Source organism: Wolffia australiana, chromosome 19 (assembly GCF_029677425.1).
Source record: "Wolffia australiana isolate 7733 chromosome 19, ASM2967742v1".
Taxonomy (NCBI): Eukaryota; Viridiplantae; Streptophyta; class Magnoliopsida; order Alismatales; family Araceae; genus Wolffia; species Wolffia australiana.
Genome location: NC_135853.1, coordinates 5,855,346 through 5,874,344, shown reverse-complemented (window position 1 = coordinate 5,874,344; position 18,999 = coordinate 5,855,346). Strand labels below are relative to the sequence as shown.

General features: G+C 46.4%; 1 protein-coding gene across 2 annotated transcripts; it reads left to right on the top strand.

The window, feature by feature from the left end:
• Positions 1–3,044: 3,044 nt before the first annotated feature.
• Positions 3,045–18,789, top strand: LOC144715767 (ABC subfamily C protein). 2 transcript variants are annotated; one of them, XM_078590744.1, is made up of 5 exons: positions 3,045–3,800; positions 3,877–4,073; positions 4,215–4,424; positions 17,843–18,015; positions 18,543–18,789. In XM_078590744.1, the coding sequence occupies exons 1-4, from the start codon at positions 3,080–3,082 to the stop codon at positions 17,966–17,968; spliced, it is 1,254 nt and encodes a 417-aa protein (XP_078446870.1). In that variant the 5' UTR covers positions 3,045–3,079; the 3' UTR covers positions 17,969–18,015; positions 18,543–18,789. The 2 variants fall into 2 exon arrangements, with proteins under 2 accessions (XP_078446870.1, XP_078446869.1); XM_078590743.1 differs by lacking the exons at positions 17,843–18,015; positions 18,543–18,789 and adding an exon at positions 13,966–14,452.
• The last annotated feature ends 210 nt before the right edge of the window (positions 18,790–18,999 follow it).

The window sequence follows — 18,999 nt, the reverse complement described above, 5'->3', positions numbered from 1 at the left end:
GGCGCGTTGATCAGTCCCAAGTCGTCGAGAAGGCCTATGATCAAGCATGGTGGGCACGGCCCGTGAGCGATCGCAAGACTCTCATTCGGGGACGAGCAGGCACGGCCGGCGCACAGAATGGAGTGGCGGAGCTGGTCGCTCAGTCGGGGCGTGCGGGCGCAGGAGTACGGACACCAAAACGACCGTGTGGGGCGGCAGGGCGTTTGCTCTGCGGTCATGCAGTGCGCGCGCGCGGCCACATGGGTGGCGTGCGCGGGCTTGAGCGCGCGGACTCGGCGGCTCGGCGTGGGGACGTGGGGGCGTGGGTGCACATATGCGATAATTCGGGACGAGGGCCGATCGGCAAAATGCTCCAAGGCGAGACGGGATGGTGCAGGGTGGTGCCGGGGGGGAAACGGCGCTGGCGTGGGTAGTGGGCAACCGCGGGCGCGGAGCACACGGTGTTGGAAGGGGGTGGGTGTGAGCGGAACAACGGTGGTGTGGAGGAGGATGAAGGGGCGCATGTGGCGAGGTGATGATGATCGAAGAGGGAAGGAAGGGGCGCGGGGAGATTCGTAGGCGGCAGGGCGGAGTAGGGGCGATGGGAAGGGTGCGGCGTGGGTCAAGAAATGGGGCAATGTGGTATGGGACGGCAAAGCAAGAACGAGAGGGGTGAAGAAAGAGCGTGGATGAAGGAATCAAGAAATAGAGGAAGAGCAGGGTGGGAGGCAAGGTGAGGTCGAAGTTGGACGGAGGGGAAGATGACAGGTGAGAGGCGGCTGAAGGAGGACGGTCGTGGATGGCAGGGGAAGGGCGGGTGTGCTGGAGGAGGAAGAAGGATGGGCGATAGGGGGAAGGGTTGGTGATGAGGGTTAGATGCCAAGAACGGAGGATTCTTGGCGGATAACTGCCAAGAATCTTCCAAGAATGGTTGATTCTTGACAAATCTGGGTGAGCTTCCTCGGTGGGGGGGGAATCCCAGGTCGACGGCGCGTCGTCGTCGTCGGAGTGATCTCAACGAAGGTCTTCTCAGCTCTTGACGGCAGCGACTTCTTGAATTCTTTACTCGTACCGGAGTGGTCTCGAAGGCACGCTTGAACACGTTACCCACAGAGTGATCTCGATGTGGGGAACGTGGGCTCTATGCCACGAAGTGGTCTCGACGTGGTTGAGACTAGCCAAGTCTCCTACGCTACTTCCTATGGTAGGGGAGACACAAGCTTAAAATTTTCAACAAATGACTCCAAATGTTCCTTGGGCATGCCATCCCCTTATATAGTGAGGATGGGTGTCAAGTGAACGTGGGAGAGGACGAACCGTCGCGAGACGTGGTTCGGCCTCTCCTTACAAATTTGAAATACAAACGTAAAAAGAAAACGAAAGACGAAGGACGGGGCCCAACATTGGCCCAATCCATAAATCCAGAAATACAACCAAATGAAAACAAACGTAAGTGAAAAGACATACTTACCCGGGGTACTTAAACCCCGGGTGGCGAGCGTCGACGCGAGTTGCTCGCCGTGGCTGACAATGCCCGGCGTGTCGTCGCCGAGATGGTCCTCCATCACGCACCCCGTGCTCGTGGCCGCTTCCCGGCATTTGCACGCGCCCCGTGCCCGCGCGCCCCAGCCTCGTGCACGGCTCCGTACCGCGCGTGCTTCCCACCTGGTGTCTGCGTGTGCCCGTTCTTCCGTGTCTCGCCGCGCGCCGCCTACAGCCACTTGCTCGCAGCTTACCTCTCACCTGCGTGTTGGGCCGGCCTCGTCATTCTGTCCTGAACCGTACTGCGCTGTGGACTACTGTCAAATCAGGTACCTCTTCGTCTCCCCCTCCGTTCATTCTAGTATTATTACGTCTTTCAGTGTCATCTTCCGCTATCTCGTCCTCTGTCGGATCTCCGTCATTTGTTTAGGATAGCCACGTTGTCAAGGGGTAGGATTTTCTTGCGGTGATAGGATTAGTCGTTGATCCTTGGACGTTAAACTCCTTTGGGCCGTTAAATGCCCCTTACTCTATAGACGTCGTAGTTGGTCCCAAGGGTCATCAGGAGTCTAATCGGATCAATATCTATTTTATTGATTGACGTGGATTTCCTTCCCCATTCGTGGACGTACTCTTATTGCTCATTAACGGGTTTTCCTACTTAAATATCATTCATTTCATATTAATCACATATACATTGTCGTTATCCTTGTGACGTAATATGAGCCGATCGATCCCGGCACGCTCTTGTATTACATCAATTGCCCTTGCAATAACCCGCCCCAAAACCTCATTGACGCTGCTTCGCATGAACATGCATCTGTTCCCCCCCCCCCCCTCCCCCCATTCGTCCCTCCGCCTCCATACCCTCCGTAGCGAACCAGACCGGGATCAAACAAGGCCGGATTAGAACCGGACCGAACTTCAGGTACGGTTTAGGTCCATGTAGACTTGGTTGTTCTATTCTATTCGTTTGAAATAAACACAAAATTCACACAAAAGAACCACACAGGCCCTTCTTCTTTGTTCTGTTCTTTTTCTTTTTCAAAAACGAACAAAATTCACACATTCGTACAAACTCGCACATTCGCACAGAATTAGACTAAAATTCGCACAAAGCGAACAAAAGAACAGAACACTGGTTTGTTCGATGTTTTGTTCGAATTCATTTTTGTTCTGTTCAGAAAACCGAACAGAACGAACAATTCGCACAAATACGCACCAAAAGAACAGTACGACCATGTCGAGGTCCATGCCAAAAAACCGGACCGGACCCTATCCCACGTACTACCCATTCCCCTCCCCATCTCCCTTGCAATAACCCGCCCCAAACCTCATTGACGCTGCTTCGCATGAACAACGCCTCAGTTCCCTCCCCCTCCTGCTCCTCCGCCACCCGCCGTACCGAACTGGACTGAGACCAAACAAGACCGGGCCGGAACCGGACCGAACTTCAAGTACAGTTTAGGTCCATGCCATAAAACCGGACCCGACCGGGACTGTCAAACCTTTGGCACAGGGAATGACCACTGAAAAACCTCAATAATTTTAAATGTACAGTACCCCCCCCCCCACTCATTTGAGTTGGCCTCCGATCCTGTTCACTCCGGAGGGAGCCATGGCGGCGAAGGTGACCGTTCTCTCGGTATCCTCGTCGATGGCGGGAGGCGAACTCCTCGCCATTTCTTGCGGGGGCCAACCTAGGCGCCTGCCCTTCCTCAGAGCTCATCCTGTAAATCCCCCTCCGCTTCGGCGCAGACGAGCGAACCGCTTGCGGCTCAAGCTGCTGGAAAACCTCAGGCAATCGCCGCCTCAAACGATTCCCGCTTCTGAGCTAGCGAGCGTCGAAGGTGTACCTCAGCGGGGGGGGGACGGCCCGTCAATGGAGGAGGAGCTCCAAGTCGAGGGCCATGGCGGGTTTGGGGAATCGAGGCCGTCTCTCCGGACCGACGTCGAGAAAGGCGACATCTTCGGTGGATTCCTCGTCTGCTTACTGTTCCTCTTAGGATTTATCGCGTTCGCGGCCTGGTTCTTCGACGACTCTAGGGTTTCGGGTGATAGCTCCGGCAAGAATTCTCCTCACACCGTGGGCGAGGAGAAGGAGGGTCAAATCACCGTAGGGGAAGGAGCGGGAGAGTTTCAGCGCCTGGTCTCGACTATCAAAGCGATGGCCAAGGAGGCAAGGGCGATTGAAGTGAGCAAGGCCCATGAGAACCGCCTCGACGAGGAGAAAAGGATAGTGAGTAGTGAGACGGGGAAGAGACTCGCCCGTGTTCATGGAAGAACCCGGATGGAAATTGATGGCGACAAGCTACCGAAATCGCCGAAAAATGAAATGGGTATTCATCAATCATCTTGTTTTTGAACTGGCTTTGATCTTGCGGTCATTCACAAGTTGGTAATCGCCTGATGAAGGGTCTTCTGTGGAATCGACGTCGAGGAAGGTCGTGCTGTCTTCTGGAAGTTCTTCCTCTACCGATGGGAACCTCTCTACCCTATCGAAGGTTCACCCTGGCAATGCATCCCAGCAGAATTACCCAACTAATACGGCAAAGTACTCAGCGTCGTCGAATGAAGACCGTTTGTGGTGGTTGACACTTTCGCATGTCTTGGTATGTGACTGCTATCTGATTTTTGATTTTTTTCATGGTTTCTGATTTTTGATTTTTTTCACTTAAGCCATATTATTTTTGATGACTTAGCTTGATGTGGTTTGTTGCCATTTCATTTCTTTCTATTACTTGGTGTAACAGGCTATATTTTTGCACAGAGGATCTGCCCGTACACAGTTCAGGGGACTGTATACCTTGAAGCATGAGTCAGAGTCAGACAAAGGAAGCAATACTTCCTACACTGTTGTTTTCCAAGATCGCGCTGATGCCACAAACTTCTGCTATCTTCTGGAGTCGTTTTTTGAGAATCTAGAAGATTTCTGTGCCGATGTTATTCCTATGTCCACTAAGGTTTGCGCTTATCTACTGTTCTTATGCCTATATTTTTCTTAGTATTTTTACGATTCCAAGTTATCGTAGAGAGTTACGTATGTTATTTTCATGCTTTATTATGTTATTCTAAATGAACCTTTTTGCTGATCTTCTGGCCTCTTCAAAGCAGATAGTGTGAAGCGAATAACATTAGTAGAACCGCCACCCAAAAATAGTGTTATTGGACAGAGGTGCAAACAGCTCTGGTCTGATCTTTCAGAACGGCAGATGGATTTTTGTTGTTTTTACCTTTTAAAATATCTGCTGAACTCAATATTTTAAGTTCTACCCGCTGTCCATCTGCATCCCTGTCCAACAAGTTCTACCCGTTTCCTCAAAATGCTGAAAATTTTGAGGGAACACCTATTCGTTTTCCCGTAACATAATAAATAAGAATTAGGTGACCTCAAGATGGAAACTCCATCTATGAGTTTTATCAGGCGATGCTGTGAAGCCTCCCAGATGGAAACTCCTTTAGGAGCTGATTTTTCTGCTAAAATCTTCCCGGATCGCAATGGAGGTCATTTCTGTCATCCTCTGTCGATAGCAGACAACTGATTTGTTCTGGTTTTCTCTTGCTGTCATACATTGTTTTCTCTGTCCCTTTAAATCCCTTGAATTGTATATTTCTCTGTCTACTGACACTTGATAAGAACATGTCATGAGACAGGTACCTGTTAAATACCAGCTTGAGGACAAGCTGGTCATTGAAGCGGGAAGTATTGATAGGATCCTCATCGTGTCTAGGGAATTCTTGCCATTTTATCCTCTAGGGGTGTTTTTATCATTTGTTCGCTGCATGTATTATCTATAAATAGGGCAGCCCTCCATTCAGGAGACGAGCCAAAAAGTATATGGAAATCATTGGCTCTTTAGTCTCCTTATCCGGCGATGCCCTTCTGGCTGCCAACCTTCCTCCGCTGATGATCTTTCCGGCCCTCTCCTCTGTATGAGTTCTTAGCAATGATCTTACTGAGAATTCTTCTCAATCCCCATCTTTTCTGGGTAAGAACACCCAGGTTCTTATCAATATGTTTGTAACTTTGTATGCATCCGCTACGTTCTTCACACAAGTATCTGATACGATCTCGTTCAGAGTTTATGAAAGAAGAAAGAAGACAGGAGCAATAGGCAGTGAGTCAGCGGGCACTCACCTGCCTAAATAACTACCTGTATTGAAAGATAGTTAGTTAGGAAATAAAGGGGACATTATAAATAAAGGGGGAGACACAGAAAAAAGGGACACAGAGGATTTGGGTTTGTCTTGAGTGGGAATTCTGGAGGATCTGGAGGCTGCATCGGGCTCGGGGCTCTTCCGAGATTCGTGGTTGCAGAGAAGCTTGAAGACGACGTCGTGGTGCTCTTGCAAGACAAGGAGCTAGAGTGAGGGCCTTTTGTAAGTCCTATTTACAGAATTTCTTTACCAATTCGATACAGCTGCGTATCAGTATCAGAGATGTATTGCGGAGCATCGCCATTCTGGCAAGGGCTGAGACAGGTGTTTCCTAGAGTGCAAGGTTTTTTCTCGGCCAAGTTAGGCGACGGGATGACATTCCAATTTTGGAGAGATCCATGGTCACCACAGGGCATCCTTGGTGCGGTATTCCCCAGACTGTATGCATTGGTCCAGGATTAGAATGCCCACGTGCGTGAATGCTGGAAGGGCGGTGGAATCCGATCATACAAAGAGCCTTATCTGACCAGCGTGTGTCAGGATTACATGGACCTGCAACAATCGCTATTTCAGCTACGACCGGAAGATGGAGAACGAGATAGTTGGACATGGCCAAATGTTCCCTTCTCGGTTCATAAGGCTTATATGATGATTTGAGAAGGACAAGAGGAAGACATGGCACTGGTCAGGTCATGGTTCATATGGTGTCAAAAAGTCCCATTGAAGGTGCGGTTTTTTGGGTGGCTGCTAGCAAGGAAAAGATTAATGATGAAAGTCCTCCGCAAAAAGTTATACCCAGATACTTTGTCGCAATGCGCATTGTGTCTGAATGGGGAAGAAGATTGCAACCATCTTTTCTTCGAATGCTCCTTTGCTCGCACAGTTTGGGCCAGTCAGTTACTTTTAAGGTTGAAGGTGACATCTGAACAGACTTTTTGGGACTCTAACGCAGGACGATTAAGGACAAGGGCGACTGAGGAGGTTGTAGGGATGACGACGGATAAATGGTAATAGACGGGTTTGTAGGGAGGGATAAAACAGTCCACAGAAATTCACACGGTCAGATTCAGACTTTAAAACCGATGAAAATCTGGTGGTGCAGCTCCGACCCTTATCGAGGGCAGGAATACTGTCTTCCCTTACCGCGACGATGCCGAAGCACCGAAATTAATATCCGAATTTGCGTCGCGAAGAAACACTCGAGAAAGATAGAGAACTAGTGGTAAATCCAAACCAAATCTAATTCTGACGTCAGTGGAAACTTCTCGAGAAAACTCTGGACGGAGAATACTTTCGTCACCGAAGGGTTCGAGCGTACCTCGGCACCGTAGTGCGTGAAGAGGGTGTGGGAAATTTCGATTGTGACGAGGCTGGGCGAATCCGGGCGTTGAGTGGCCCACCGGACGAAGGAATCTAGGTGTTCCGGGCGTTGAACGGCCCTGGTAGAGAGTTGATGTCATGGTCGCAGAGTCTGGCGTAGGCGAATACCCGCGCGCGCGAAGCGCCCGTAGGGTGTGCAGAGCGCACGGAGCGCGCAGAGCAATGCGCGCGGGCGCAGAACGCGCGGAGCGCGTGGAGCGCCGGCGCGTGCGGCTCAAAGCATGGACGGCGTCGACGACGAACCGTTGGACGGCCTCAACGACGTTGGTGGCTGGCGTGCAGCGTGGCGGGCGGCCGCGTGTGCGGCTCAGGCAGGCGGTCGGCGTGCGGCCGCGTGCGCAGTGCATGCAAACGGTCGGCGCACCGCGGGTGCGGGTGGCCGTGTGCACAGTGCGGACAAATGGTCGGCGCGCCGCGGGTGCAGGCAGCTGCGTGGCTGGAGGAAGAAAGAGAGAGAGAGAGAGAGAGAGTGTGAGGGGAAGAGGTGGAAGGCCGGCGACGCAATGTGGCGGCGACGGCAACGGCGGCGGCGACGGCTAGGGTTAAGAGGAATAGGGGAGGCTGGGCAGTCCTCCAAGAAGAGTTAAACAAAACTCAATTCTTGAAATTATGACTGCCTAATGTTTCTTGAAAACAATGGCCTATATATAGGCTTTAGAGGAAAGAGAAATTGACGACAAAGTAAAGATGCGCGCCGTGTCACGCCAAAGGGCAGTTGTGGATCTGCCTTTGGCGTCGTTTCATGATGCCCGTAGGGACGTGCGCGGGTGGAGATGTGCTAGTCGATGGTTGCGGCGTGTTGACTTTGGTGTTGACTCCGGTTGACCGTGGCAGGTTAACTTCAGTTGACTTTGCCGTCAAGTCCATAGCAGGCGTGTTGACTCCGGTTGATCATGGTGACGCGTTTGACGGCAATGTGTTGGCGCCCTCGCCATCAGACTCGGCGCGGCATTTCGTGAGAAGAAGAAACATGGAAGGGGTTCGAGCAGTTGCCGTGTTGTGGGCAATCTGGCTACATAGAAATGAGGTGGTGTTCAGAGTAAGAAGGGCTTCTACTGATGGAGCTATACATGTAGCAGAAGGACTTAAGGCAGCGTGGTCCTTGCATGCGACGGGAAGCGAAGGGAGGTTTTGATGATGACTGTTAAGCATGTAAAGGGCCTGTGAGGTCTTGACGGGAGGTTCACCGATTCTTCGGGTGTTCATCCCTTGTTATAGTTCAAAAAAGAATGAAACTCATATAGTATCATATTGATAAGGGGTGAACCAGCGGGAATCACTAATCCATTATTGTAGAATAGTAAGTTGTGTTGATATAAATAATGGCGATGTTGATGCGTAAATGCGGGGAAGGACGTGGCATGGCGCTGGTTTCATGGAATGACATCTGCACGCCAATGAAACAGGGGGGACTTGGGGTGCGTGACCTAAATTCACTAAATGTGGCATTATTGACAAAATGGGTTAGACAGATTGTGGGACCGGAGGATGATTTGATTAAGGAGGTGGTGAGGGACAGATACGGATCCAATTTGGATTGGGAGAAGTTGATGCGTAATGTGAGAGGGGAGTTGGCTTTTTGGAGAGGGCTGAGGAAGGTATGGCCAGTGGTCAAGGAGTTTTTCCGGGCCCAATTGGGGAATGGCGCCGGCTTCAGGTTTTAGACGGATAATTGGTCGTCGCATGGACGACTCCATGATATGTTCCCTCGTCTTTATTCCCTTGCCCGTCACCGGCATGCCTTGGTGGAAGAGTGTTGGGATGGAGTGTGGTGTCCAACTTTTGCGGCCATCTTATCTAGTCAATGGGTGGAGGATTTCTTAAGCCTTCAGCAAACTCTGAGCAACTGGAGGCCAATGGAGGGGACGACAGATGGGTGGGTATGGGCATCGGGTCCGTTCTCCAGCCGAGGTGTTTGCCAGATTTTGAGACCACACCACTATGAGGACCCAATCATCTTAAGGGCATGTCACCCAATCTGGAGGCAAAAGATTCCCTTAAAGGTCATGGTGTTTGTATGGTTGCTCGCCAGGAAGCAGACAATGACCAGTGTGAGACGGCGAATGTTCTTTCCGGCTGAATCCCCACTATGCCTTGTGTGTATGGAAGAGGAAGAGGAGTGCGAGCACCTGTTCTTCCATTGTCGGCTTGCTCGGGCCCTATGGGCTAGCCAGGGGCTGGCAGAGGTTACGTCGAGCTCGCAGCTATGGGCCACACTGCCGCGGTGCAAGCAGGGGAATGACAAGGAGGGGGGCTGAGATTCGCGGTGCTTTGGGCAATATGGTCCCACCGGAACGAGGTCGTTTTCAAGGGGCCGGCAATATTGGTGGAAAGGGCAAAAAATGATGTAGAGAGACTGGTTTTTTGGTCGGTTTAGTCCTGGATGAGGTGGTGGATATGGGCGGAAGGATGGGCTTATGCTTTTTGGCCTAGACCCGTCCACGTCCATGTGTACGGAGGGTCACCAAGTTGGGTGATCTTCTATATTAAATAAATAATGGCGATTTTGACCTTCCCCTTTCTTGATGTTCTCAATGAGAGCAGAGTAGCCAGATTATGTGATATTCACATTCTAAAGCTTGGCGATCCAGCCAATATGTGGAATATGAAGTATTGCAAGAAATGTCGTCAGGGATCATAGACCTGGACAATGAATCTGCAACGACATTGTTTTTTCCCGCATTATACTTGATCTGAAACTGAAACCCCAATAATCTGGGTATCCACTTGTGATATTGAGGTGCATTGTCTCGTTGTTCATTCAGATACTTGAGCCTAAATTGATCACTATGGATGAAGAATTTTTGAAAAATCAAATAGTGCTTCCATTTCGTATGCTGACTTGTGTCTAGATGTGGAAGGGATTGATTTGCTATAATAAGCGATGGGATAGGATTCTTGTATTAGTAAAGCGCCAATTCCATAGTTAGAAGCGTACGTTTCAATGATAAATGGCAGAGAAAAATTTGGAAGCCTTAAGACTGGAGTGGATATCATGGATGGCTTCATATTCTCAAAGGCCGTGTCTGCTTCAGAATTCCAGATAAAAGATTATTTCTTTAATAAAGACGACAACGGCTGAGCCTTCATAGCGTATCCCGTTACAAAACACCTATAATAATTTGTCAGTCCCAGAAATCCTCTTAGCTGTTTCGGAGTAGTAGGAGTTGGCCATTTGAGTATTGTCTGGATTTTATCAGGATTGGTTGATTCTCCTTCAGGGGATACCCAATGTTCGGAGGGTTGATATGAAATTGATGCGTATGATGTAATTTGAATACAATCCAGAGATGATCATAATGTTCTTCTCGTGAACTGCTATGTACTAATATACCATCGAAGAAGACCAGTACAGATTTTCGAAGGTAGGGACCAAAAATGGAGTTCATAATGGCCTGAAAGGTTGCAGGTGCATTGGTCAACCCGAAGGGCATTACGAGGAATTCAAAGTGCCCATGATGAGTTTTGAAAACTGTCTTATTAATGTCCCCTTCCTACATCCTGATTTGGTAATACCCTGATTTCAGATCTAGCTTTGTAAAGATAATAGACCCATGCAATTCTTCAAAAGCTCATTCACGATGCGGGATTGGGTATCTATTGCGAATGGTTGGACGGTTTAGAGCTCGGTATTTGAGGCACATCCTCAAAGTTCCATCCGTCTTTTTCACCAATAAAGCCGGCCTAAAGAAAGGGCTTGTGGGAAGATGAATAATCTGGGTGGTCAACAACTCTTGAACTGCATTTTTCAGCTCACTTTTATGGGAATATGAATATCTATATGGTCTGAGATTAATGGGTTTGGCATTAGGGAGCAAATGTATTCGATGGTCCTGGGATCTTTTGGGTGGCAATTGGAGGGACATTTGAAAAACAGCAGAATATCTCTGTCGTTAATTTTCAATGAAAGGTAATAGTGTAAGATTGAATACCGTAGCTTTTGCGGGATCACATGCTTGATAGATGTCACGAAATTGATGCTTTCTGTTATCAGCTCTTGGACGCAAGTGTTGGATTAATGTTTAAGTCAGGATCAGATTTAATTTCATGAAGCTGCCCCTTCCCAAGTACTTTTAGAGTAAGTAGGCTGTAATTGCTGAGAAACGGCGGAGGACGGGGGGGGGGGGTGTCTGGGGACGGGCTCGCACTGCAGAGGGAACACCACATGCGCAGGTGGGGGGACGGGGGTGTGGTTGGCGGGTGGTTGGCTTGGACTGCATAGGGGAGCGCCATACGGGGGGAGGGGATGTCGGGATCGTGCTTGCACGGCGGAGGGGATCACGACTATAATACTTCTCATCATTCTGGGATAAAGATGTCTCCCTTTCATGCTTTATATGGATGCCAACCACCAACATTACTTAGATATGGATCTCCTCCGAATGAAAGCACAAGTAAAGCTGCACTTGAGCTACGATACACACCCTCAAGCTGCACTTAAGTAAAGGTCAATGTCTAATGAAAGCACAAGTTGATAAACATGGACATGATGAACAGTTTGAGGAAGGAGAGATGATATTACTCAAGATCAGACCTTATCCCATGAAGTTCTTGGTGAGATGACCTTTTGAAAAACTTAGTCCAAAGTACTTTGGACGCCATAGAATTCTTTAAAAAGGTGGCATACAGATTTGAGCTCCCCAGTGATGCAAATATTCAACCCGTCTTTCATGCATCATTCCTCAAGAAAAAATTGGGAATTTTTTCTAACATTCAACGTCTTCCATCATCTCTTACAAATGATTGGGAATGGCTGGTTTACCCGGAAGCAGCACTGAAAACAAGATCTACTTCAGCGGGTCCAGACTTGATGATTCGATAGAAGAACATGACTGAAGCAGAAGATACGTGGGAATTAATGTCCAAACTGTGCTAATGTTTTCCATCATGTAAACTTGAGGGCAAGTTAAGAGCCCAAGGAGGGAGTATTGATACGTTCTTTTCAAGAGCGTACCAGCGTTGCGACACCAAGAGACAACGTTGACTCAAGTCGCACGTGCAACTTGACTATAAAAAAGACCAGCCAATGGACAAGAAGGAAACATTATTCTTTTTAATTGTTCGCAGCTAGTTCCCAATCTTCATTATCCTTCTTCACCATCACTCTCTTCTCCACATTCTACCTGATTCTTGTTCTCGCTCTCATCTCTCCTATGCGACAATTTGGAATTACTCATTGATAGTTGGCAATTGCTATTCAAGTTGGTCGAGATTTTCAACCTAAGATACCTTATCAGTATCAAACACCCCTTTTCAGCTCAAGCGGTAGCAGAAATTTTTATCTGAGAAATTGTCAGACTGCATGCATTCCAAAATCTATTGTTTCAGACCGAGGCAGCGTATTTACAAGTTCATTTTGGAAGAAACTTCATAAATCCCATGGTATAATGTTAAAATTGACCTCTTCCTATCATCCAGAAACTGACGCTCAAACAGAGGTCTCTAACAGGGCTTGGAATGTTATCTTCGATGTTTCTCCTCTGAATGTCCAAGACATCTGTCCAAATGGCTACCTTGGCCAGAGTATAGCTATAATACCTCATATCACTCATGTATCACAACAACACCATTCGATGTGGTCTATGGCAGATATCCACCAAATAATCAGATATGGGACAGAACCATCGCCAAACGACCCTCTCGATTGTTTATTATCAGAAAGAGATATCATCCTCGACAGAATAAAGACACAATTATGCAAGTCCCAATCAATCATGAAGAAAAATGCTGACAAACATTGCAGAGATGAATATCGTACTGGGGCCGAGTTAACCTCAAGATTTGTCCTTAACTCATGAAATCACTAGCTAAAAGGAATTCTGAAAAATTGGCTCCAAAGTTCTTTGGCGCTGTCACTATAATCAAGAAGCTAGGCCTCGTGGCTTACAAACTTGATTAACCATCTACTGCCACCATCCATCCAGTTTTTCATGTATCAAATCTCTTCTCTGTACTAATAATCTGACTGATGATTGGGAATGGCAGGTATATCCGGAATTGGTCAAATCCAACCAATTCAACTGTGATGGCATGCTACCCTTAATGAAGTGGAAGAATCTCCCACATCCTGAAGCTACATGGGAAGATTTACAAGTTATCGAAAGACGGTTTCCAAATTTTCCAGTTGAGGACTGTTGAAGAAGATAAAATGGATAGAACGTGGTTGCTTAGAAAGGAAGGGATACATGCCCTTATATAGGGCTGAGAGAGTATTAGAGATTTATCCATGTGGGATTAAGAGAGGGAACCCTTAGTGGGCTAAGGGTCTAGTGGGCCTTATAGACCACACCACCTATTTCCTAACACTCCCCCGCAAGTTGGAGCGTGGATGCACATCATACACGCCCAGATTGTGATGTAGTAGTAGGCGGTGTAGAGCGTGCGGAGCGGGATGGCCAAACTTGATTATCTCCATTGTTTTTCTTCTGAATGCCCAAAACAATGGTCAAAATGGCTACCCTGGGCCGAGTGCAGTTATAATTCTTCATTTCATTCATCTATCAAGACAACACCTTTCAATGTGGTGTATGGCAGAGATCCACCTACATTGCTCAGATATGGCACTGAACCTTCACCAAACGATTCCCGGGACAAATTATTATCAGAACGCAACATTATCCTCCACAGAATCAAGGCACATTTATGCAAATCCCAAGCTATCATGAAGGAAAATGCAGACAAACATCGACGTAATGTCGAGTATCAAATTGGTGACAAAGTCTACATCAAAATACGTCCTTATCGCATGAAAACACTTGCCAAAAGAATACCGAAAAATTAGCTCCGAAATTTTTTGGCCCTTTTTCTATTATTGCAAAGATAGGTCCTGTCGCTTACAAACTGGATCTACCATCTACGACTACTATTCATCCTATGTTTCGCGTTTGACATCTCCGCAAGGCCATTGGCAATAATATCGTTTCTTCTTCAATTCCAACTAATCTGACTGATGAATGGGAATGGCAGGTATACCCAGAATCAGTGAAATCCTTCCGTTTCAACCGTGACAGCATGCAACTCCTAATCAAGTGGAAGAATCTACCACATCATGATGCTACATGGGAAGATTTACATGTTATTCAAAAGCAATTTCCAAACTTTCCAATTGAGGACAATTGGGTTCTCGAGGAGGGGAGTAATGTTACGGACCTCTCACGTTTTTACAAGAAACGTCCAGTAAAGGCATAACAACCTACTGGAGTTTGGGCGGGAAAAACATCCATATAAATAAAGCTCTCCAAGCTGAAGGGAGGAGGAGGTTATTTTTCTCGAAGTGAGGTCTGGCGGGAGATACTCCACCAGGAACGGGAGGGAAGCCGATGCGCCGAAGCCTCTCCTTCATCGTTCTTTCTTCTGGTGATTCTCTGTGTTCTTCTTGATTTTCTACATCTTCTTCTTCTATTCTCTTGGAAGACATTATACCTTGATCAATTGTTACGAACTTCTGGGATCTTTGGGACGATTTTAGGGAGATCCATATCATCATGCTACCAAGATAACTGAGAATACCATTTGGGTAGCCCCATTCAGTTGCTGGATATGAACCCCATTCATTGAAATTGTCACCAACTGAAAAGGAAGACATATGTGAAAGTAAATATAAGTGTCTTGAACTATATTGCCTTTGTATTCTTTATGTTTTTAAAAAATGGCGTGCAACAATGGGCTTGAATTCTTGGTTCTGTAACAACAGACATCTTTTTTGACTCTTGATGTAATGCCTTGTTAGCTTCATTGAAAAATTGACATGGAAACCCAATTTCCATTGCTCGATTTGCGTCATAACTTTTTAGCTGTCAGAAACCTCAAATAATGTTGATGTTAAGTCGCAGTGAAGTATATCTCAGGTGGTCAGGTGCTAGAATAATGCAGAGAATAGTGTTGGTTTGAATCCCATACCACAGAGCTTAATGAGGTTGGGTTACTGGTGCAAGACTCTAAAGATCTAGAAATCTTGGATGTAGTTGTATGAAAAACCAGTAAGAACAATGGAAATGCTACTTCAAAATATTCTCCTTGGTCTTCCTTTTGAGGAACATCCGAGTGTAACAACTGCGAAGTGTCTAACTTATCAATCTACACAGCTTTGACTTTTCTTTAACTGTTGATGCGTGTTTCCAGCTTGGGTATGATCTTCCAGAATTTCTATTCTAGTAATATCTTCACTACTCAAATCCTCCTTGTTGTATGTGGTGCCTGATACTTAGCTATTCTTTTACCTGTCATTTTGATACGACCCCGACGTATCTAAGTCTATTTCATCAATTAAGCCAATAGGGGCATTTAGGTCCTTTGGACCTTTTGTAATCCCTTTAAATAGAGCAGCCCTCCCTTTAGGAGGGCAGCCAAGAAGTATTCTCAAGAATGAGTCTGGCTCCCTCTGGCGACGTCCACTCCTCCGGACCCCTCATGTAGGCGACGTCCACTCCGCCTACCCCCCCACCTGCCGTAGTCAATCGCGGCACGCCGACGACCATCCCGGCGCCCTCTCTCTCCCTTCTCGTCTCTCCCGATACGAACCAACCAGGTTCGTATCACATTTCGAATATAGAAAATGTCAAATTTTCACAAGAAATGGTTTCTGTAAATGCCTCAGTGGGGCCTTGATCTAGGCTTGACATTTCTCGTTTTTGCATGTATCTGTCATCATTGAGTGAATTCCCGGAATGATGTGAAGGTATACCTTGGCCAAATATCCCACATTTACTTGTTTGCCTCATATACCCGTGGATATAGGAGGCAAACAAGTAGTGAGCTGTTCATTTTTATAACGAAACTCACTGACAGATCCTGTTCGACCCAAGTTGAATAGCTGTTGATAAATTGATTTAGCGGAAAATCCAAACCTTTGATAAAATTGCCGTGTGAATTCTATCCAAATCCAATGTGCTCATATGTGTATTTAAACCAATCTGACGCTGAACCTTTTATGTGTAATTACACAATATAAATCTTCTCAGAATCTGATAAGCTTTGCAATTGCAAAATTCTTTCAACACAATTCAACCAAATTTCTGAAATTTCGAAAATGCAATGTCTGATCATGCTGATGATTGATAGACGCTATTCCAAGACATACAAAAGAAGAAAGCTCAGATCTGGTCAATGGACAGTTGACCAGAATAAGTGACACACCGAGGGGACCTAAAAATAAAGGGGAAACACCCAGGTATGGACGACTACATTTTTCTTGAGCAAGAAGTCTCGTTTCAGTCGAGCATAGTGGGGAGGAGCTGCAATCGCGCTACCTCGTTGTACGCCTTGGAGGGAGGGAGTCCAGCTTATGATCTAGGAGGACTGCCAAGATCTAGGAGCTCACTAGGAGGGAGCTGTCGAGATCGTCTCCAGCCAAATCTCTAGTTCTTTCTGTCAAGTGAGGAAGAAGGAAGATAATGACATGACCCCAAGAGAGTACATGTGTGGGTATATGTATACCCTAGGAGAGAGAGGGGATGATAAGAGGGCTAATGGGCTTATAGAATAGGACCCATTAGCCCATGAGGATTAGTATCTCACTAACACCCCCCCGCAAGCGAAGTATGGATGTCATCCATGCCGAGCTTGGACACTGCACGTTGAAGAAGAGGTCGAGAGAGTCCCTTGGTGAGGACATCAGCAGCTTGATCAGCGGAGGGAACAAATTCGAGGTCAATCGCGCTACCTCGTTGTACGCCTTGGAGGGAGGGAGTCCAGCTTATGATCTAGGAGGACTGCCAAGATCTAGGAGCTCACTAGGAGGGAGCTGTCGAGATCGTCTCCAGCCAAATCTCTAGTTCTTTCTGTCAAGTGAGGAAGAAGGAAGATAATGACATGACCCCAAGAGAGTACATGTGTGGGTATATGTATACCCTAGGAGAGAGAGGGGATGATAAGAGGGCTAATGGGCTTATAGAATAGGACTCATTAGCCCATGAGGATTAGTATCTTACTAACACTTTCCAATTGCAGTGTTGAGATCTCCATTCCAACATGGATATTGATAGTACATTGGAATTGATACGTCTTTGATACGAAGATTGTATCAATGACCTTGATCCAGTGAAGTAGTTGGAATGTTACCTTCAAATTGTAGATTAATAGCCTTCAATTGTTGAAGAATACTGGATAAAAATTTTTCTGTGTCTGGATGATCGAACCCCTCAGCCTTTCCACTATTTTCTGTTTCTTCCATAGTCTCTAGGGCAGGACCTTCTGCTCGTACCAGTTGATACATCCAGCTTGTATCACAAAAGGAATTAACCTGGAATAGCACGATTGAGCTCAATTGCCAACAAATCAAAAAATGTCCAAGAATGCTCTGATGAATCTGTGTTGAGAGAGAGAGAGATGAAAAAAAAAGATAGAAATGGGCCACTCCTGATGGACGAGTTCCCCTCTGGTGGTGGATCGATCCTCTGCTGCTCTGGCCTCCGGCGCTCCACCGCTTCTTCCCGATTGCCAGTAAGACTTCCAAGAGGATGCCCATTCCCTCCCAGAGCGGGTTGATACCTTTTAAACTGATTCACATGAGGAAACATTCGCACGTGCGCCCTGTTCAGTTCCTTCTTTTTGAATGCCGATGATACATTATTGTGAAGAACATATCATCCATCTATCTTTTTATCATTTTTCTTCATCTGTTCAAGTGACATTTGTACCATTTGCTGTCATTTTGGATTCTAGTACTGATCAAGCCCTGGTTGAATTTGTATCAGCATCTCGCTGCCTTTTTCATTATGGAATAAACTAATTGTTTGTATATCACAAAATCTCCTTGTAACAGCTGGCCTGTACCCTTGTGCAATTAAATAGCTTATGGAGTGAATCCTTTAGCAATAGCTAAATGAAAATGGGTTTGTGACAGGAATTACATGATGCTGTAAAGTCAGATGGATTACAAGTAATCGTTGTACGGAAAGGGCAGCTTCGATTGTATGCGGGACAACCACTTGCCGAAGCAGAAATGCAACTTTCCTCTATTTTGGATTAGGCGGGACGTCAGTCAATTCAATCTGTTTTGAGAACAAAGTGGGGATGGTAAGGCGCTTCTTTTTTTATGATCAGTTTCAAAGACCTAGCATGAGGGCTCTGTCATTCAATTTGGTTTCATAAGCTATAGAGCCATGAAATTTCAGGAATTAAAAGAGACTTCTATATTTATATGATTCTATAGTTCTTTAATCGTGTATTTTTCCTTATTTCAAAACTAGATATTGCATTATCATTTAAAAGCCATGAATTTTGCTGTGAAGTGAGAAGACTCAAAGAAAGGTGCATTTTACTTGGGTATCTACAAACCCTTGTCCCTGAAAGTGGGTTTTGGTCGTATTTATTTCGAGATTCGTTCCGAATAACTCTTCCATTTCGGTGCTCATCTTGCACGTGTTGCTGGGACTGGTGGGTTCATGTTTCTGTCAATGATTAATTAGTTTCATGACACGTTAATTGGTTTAATGACACATGAAGATGGACCACTTTATTTTGAATATTGGTAGCATAATGTTGTACTGTTTTAGTCGGCTGTTGATTTTATTCTCTCATCTGGGGGGTGGTTTGGACTACAGAATGATAACCAACACTTGAGGACTTGTTGGGGACAGAAGAAGGCGATGAGGCACGTGAAGCACGTGCAAACTAAAGGGCACGTGACAAATTCGAGAAAGAGGGGGAAAAGTTGGGCAAGATATATATCAGATTCGAGATGGCAGGGACAAACAATTCATCTTCTGACTTTGTTGTTGGGGTGACGGTTCTATCCCTTATTCCTCTAATCATTTCTACCATTTTCCCAATCTTCATCCAATTTTTGTCTCTCTTTCTGTTTTGTACTTCATCGTGGAAGCGTCAGATTGATACAGTTCTGCGTGTATCAATATGGTATTAGAGCAAATGTGTGCTTCCATCTGCAATGGTGGGGTTAAATAGAAAATGTAGAGTTTATGCAAGATCAGAGGAGACCAACAAATGTTCTATTGCATTTAATGCAAGACATTGCATCTATCGATGTTTGCTGGAAAGCAT

Excerpts from the sequence above, each read along its gene's own strand:
- LOC144715767 (XM_078590743.1), top strand. The coding sequence starts at position 3,080 with ATGGCGGCGAAGGTGACCGTTCTCTCGGTATCCTCGTCGATGGCGGGA. Across the intron at positions 3,801-3,876 it reads ATCGCCGAAAAATGAAATGG|GGTCTTCTGTGGAATCGACG; the intron begins GTATTCATCAAT and ends CGCCTGATGAAG. Across the intron at positions 4,074-4,214 it reads TGACACTTTCGCATGTCTTG|GCTATATTTTTGCACAGAGG; the intron begins GTATGTGACTGC and ends TTGGTGTAACAG.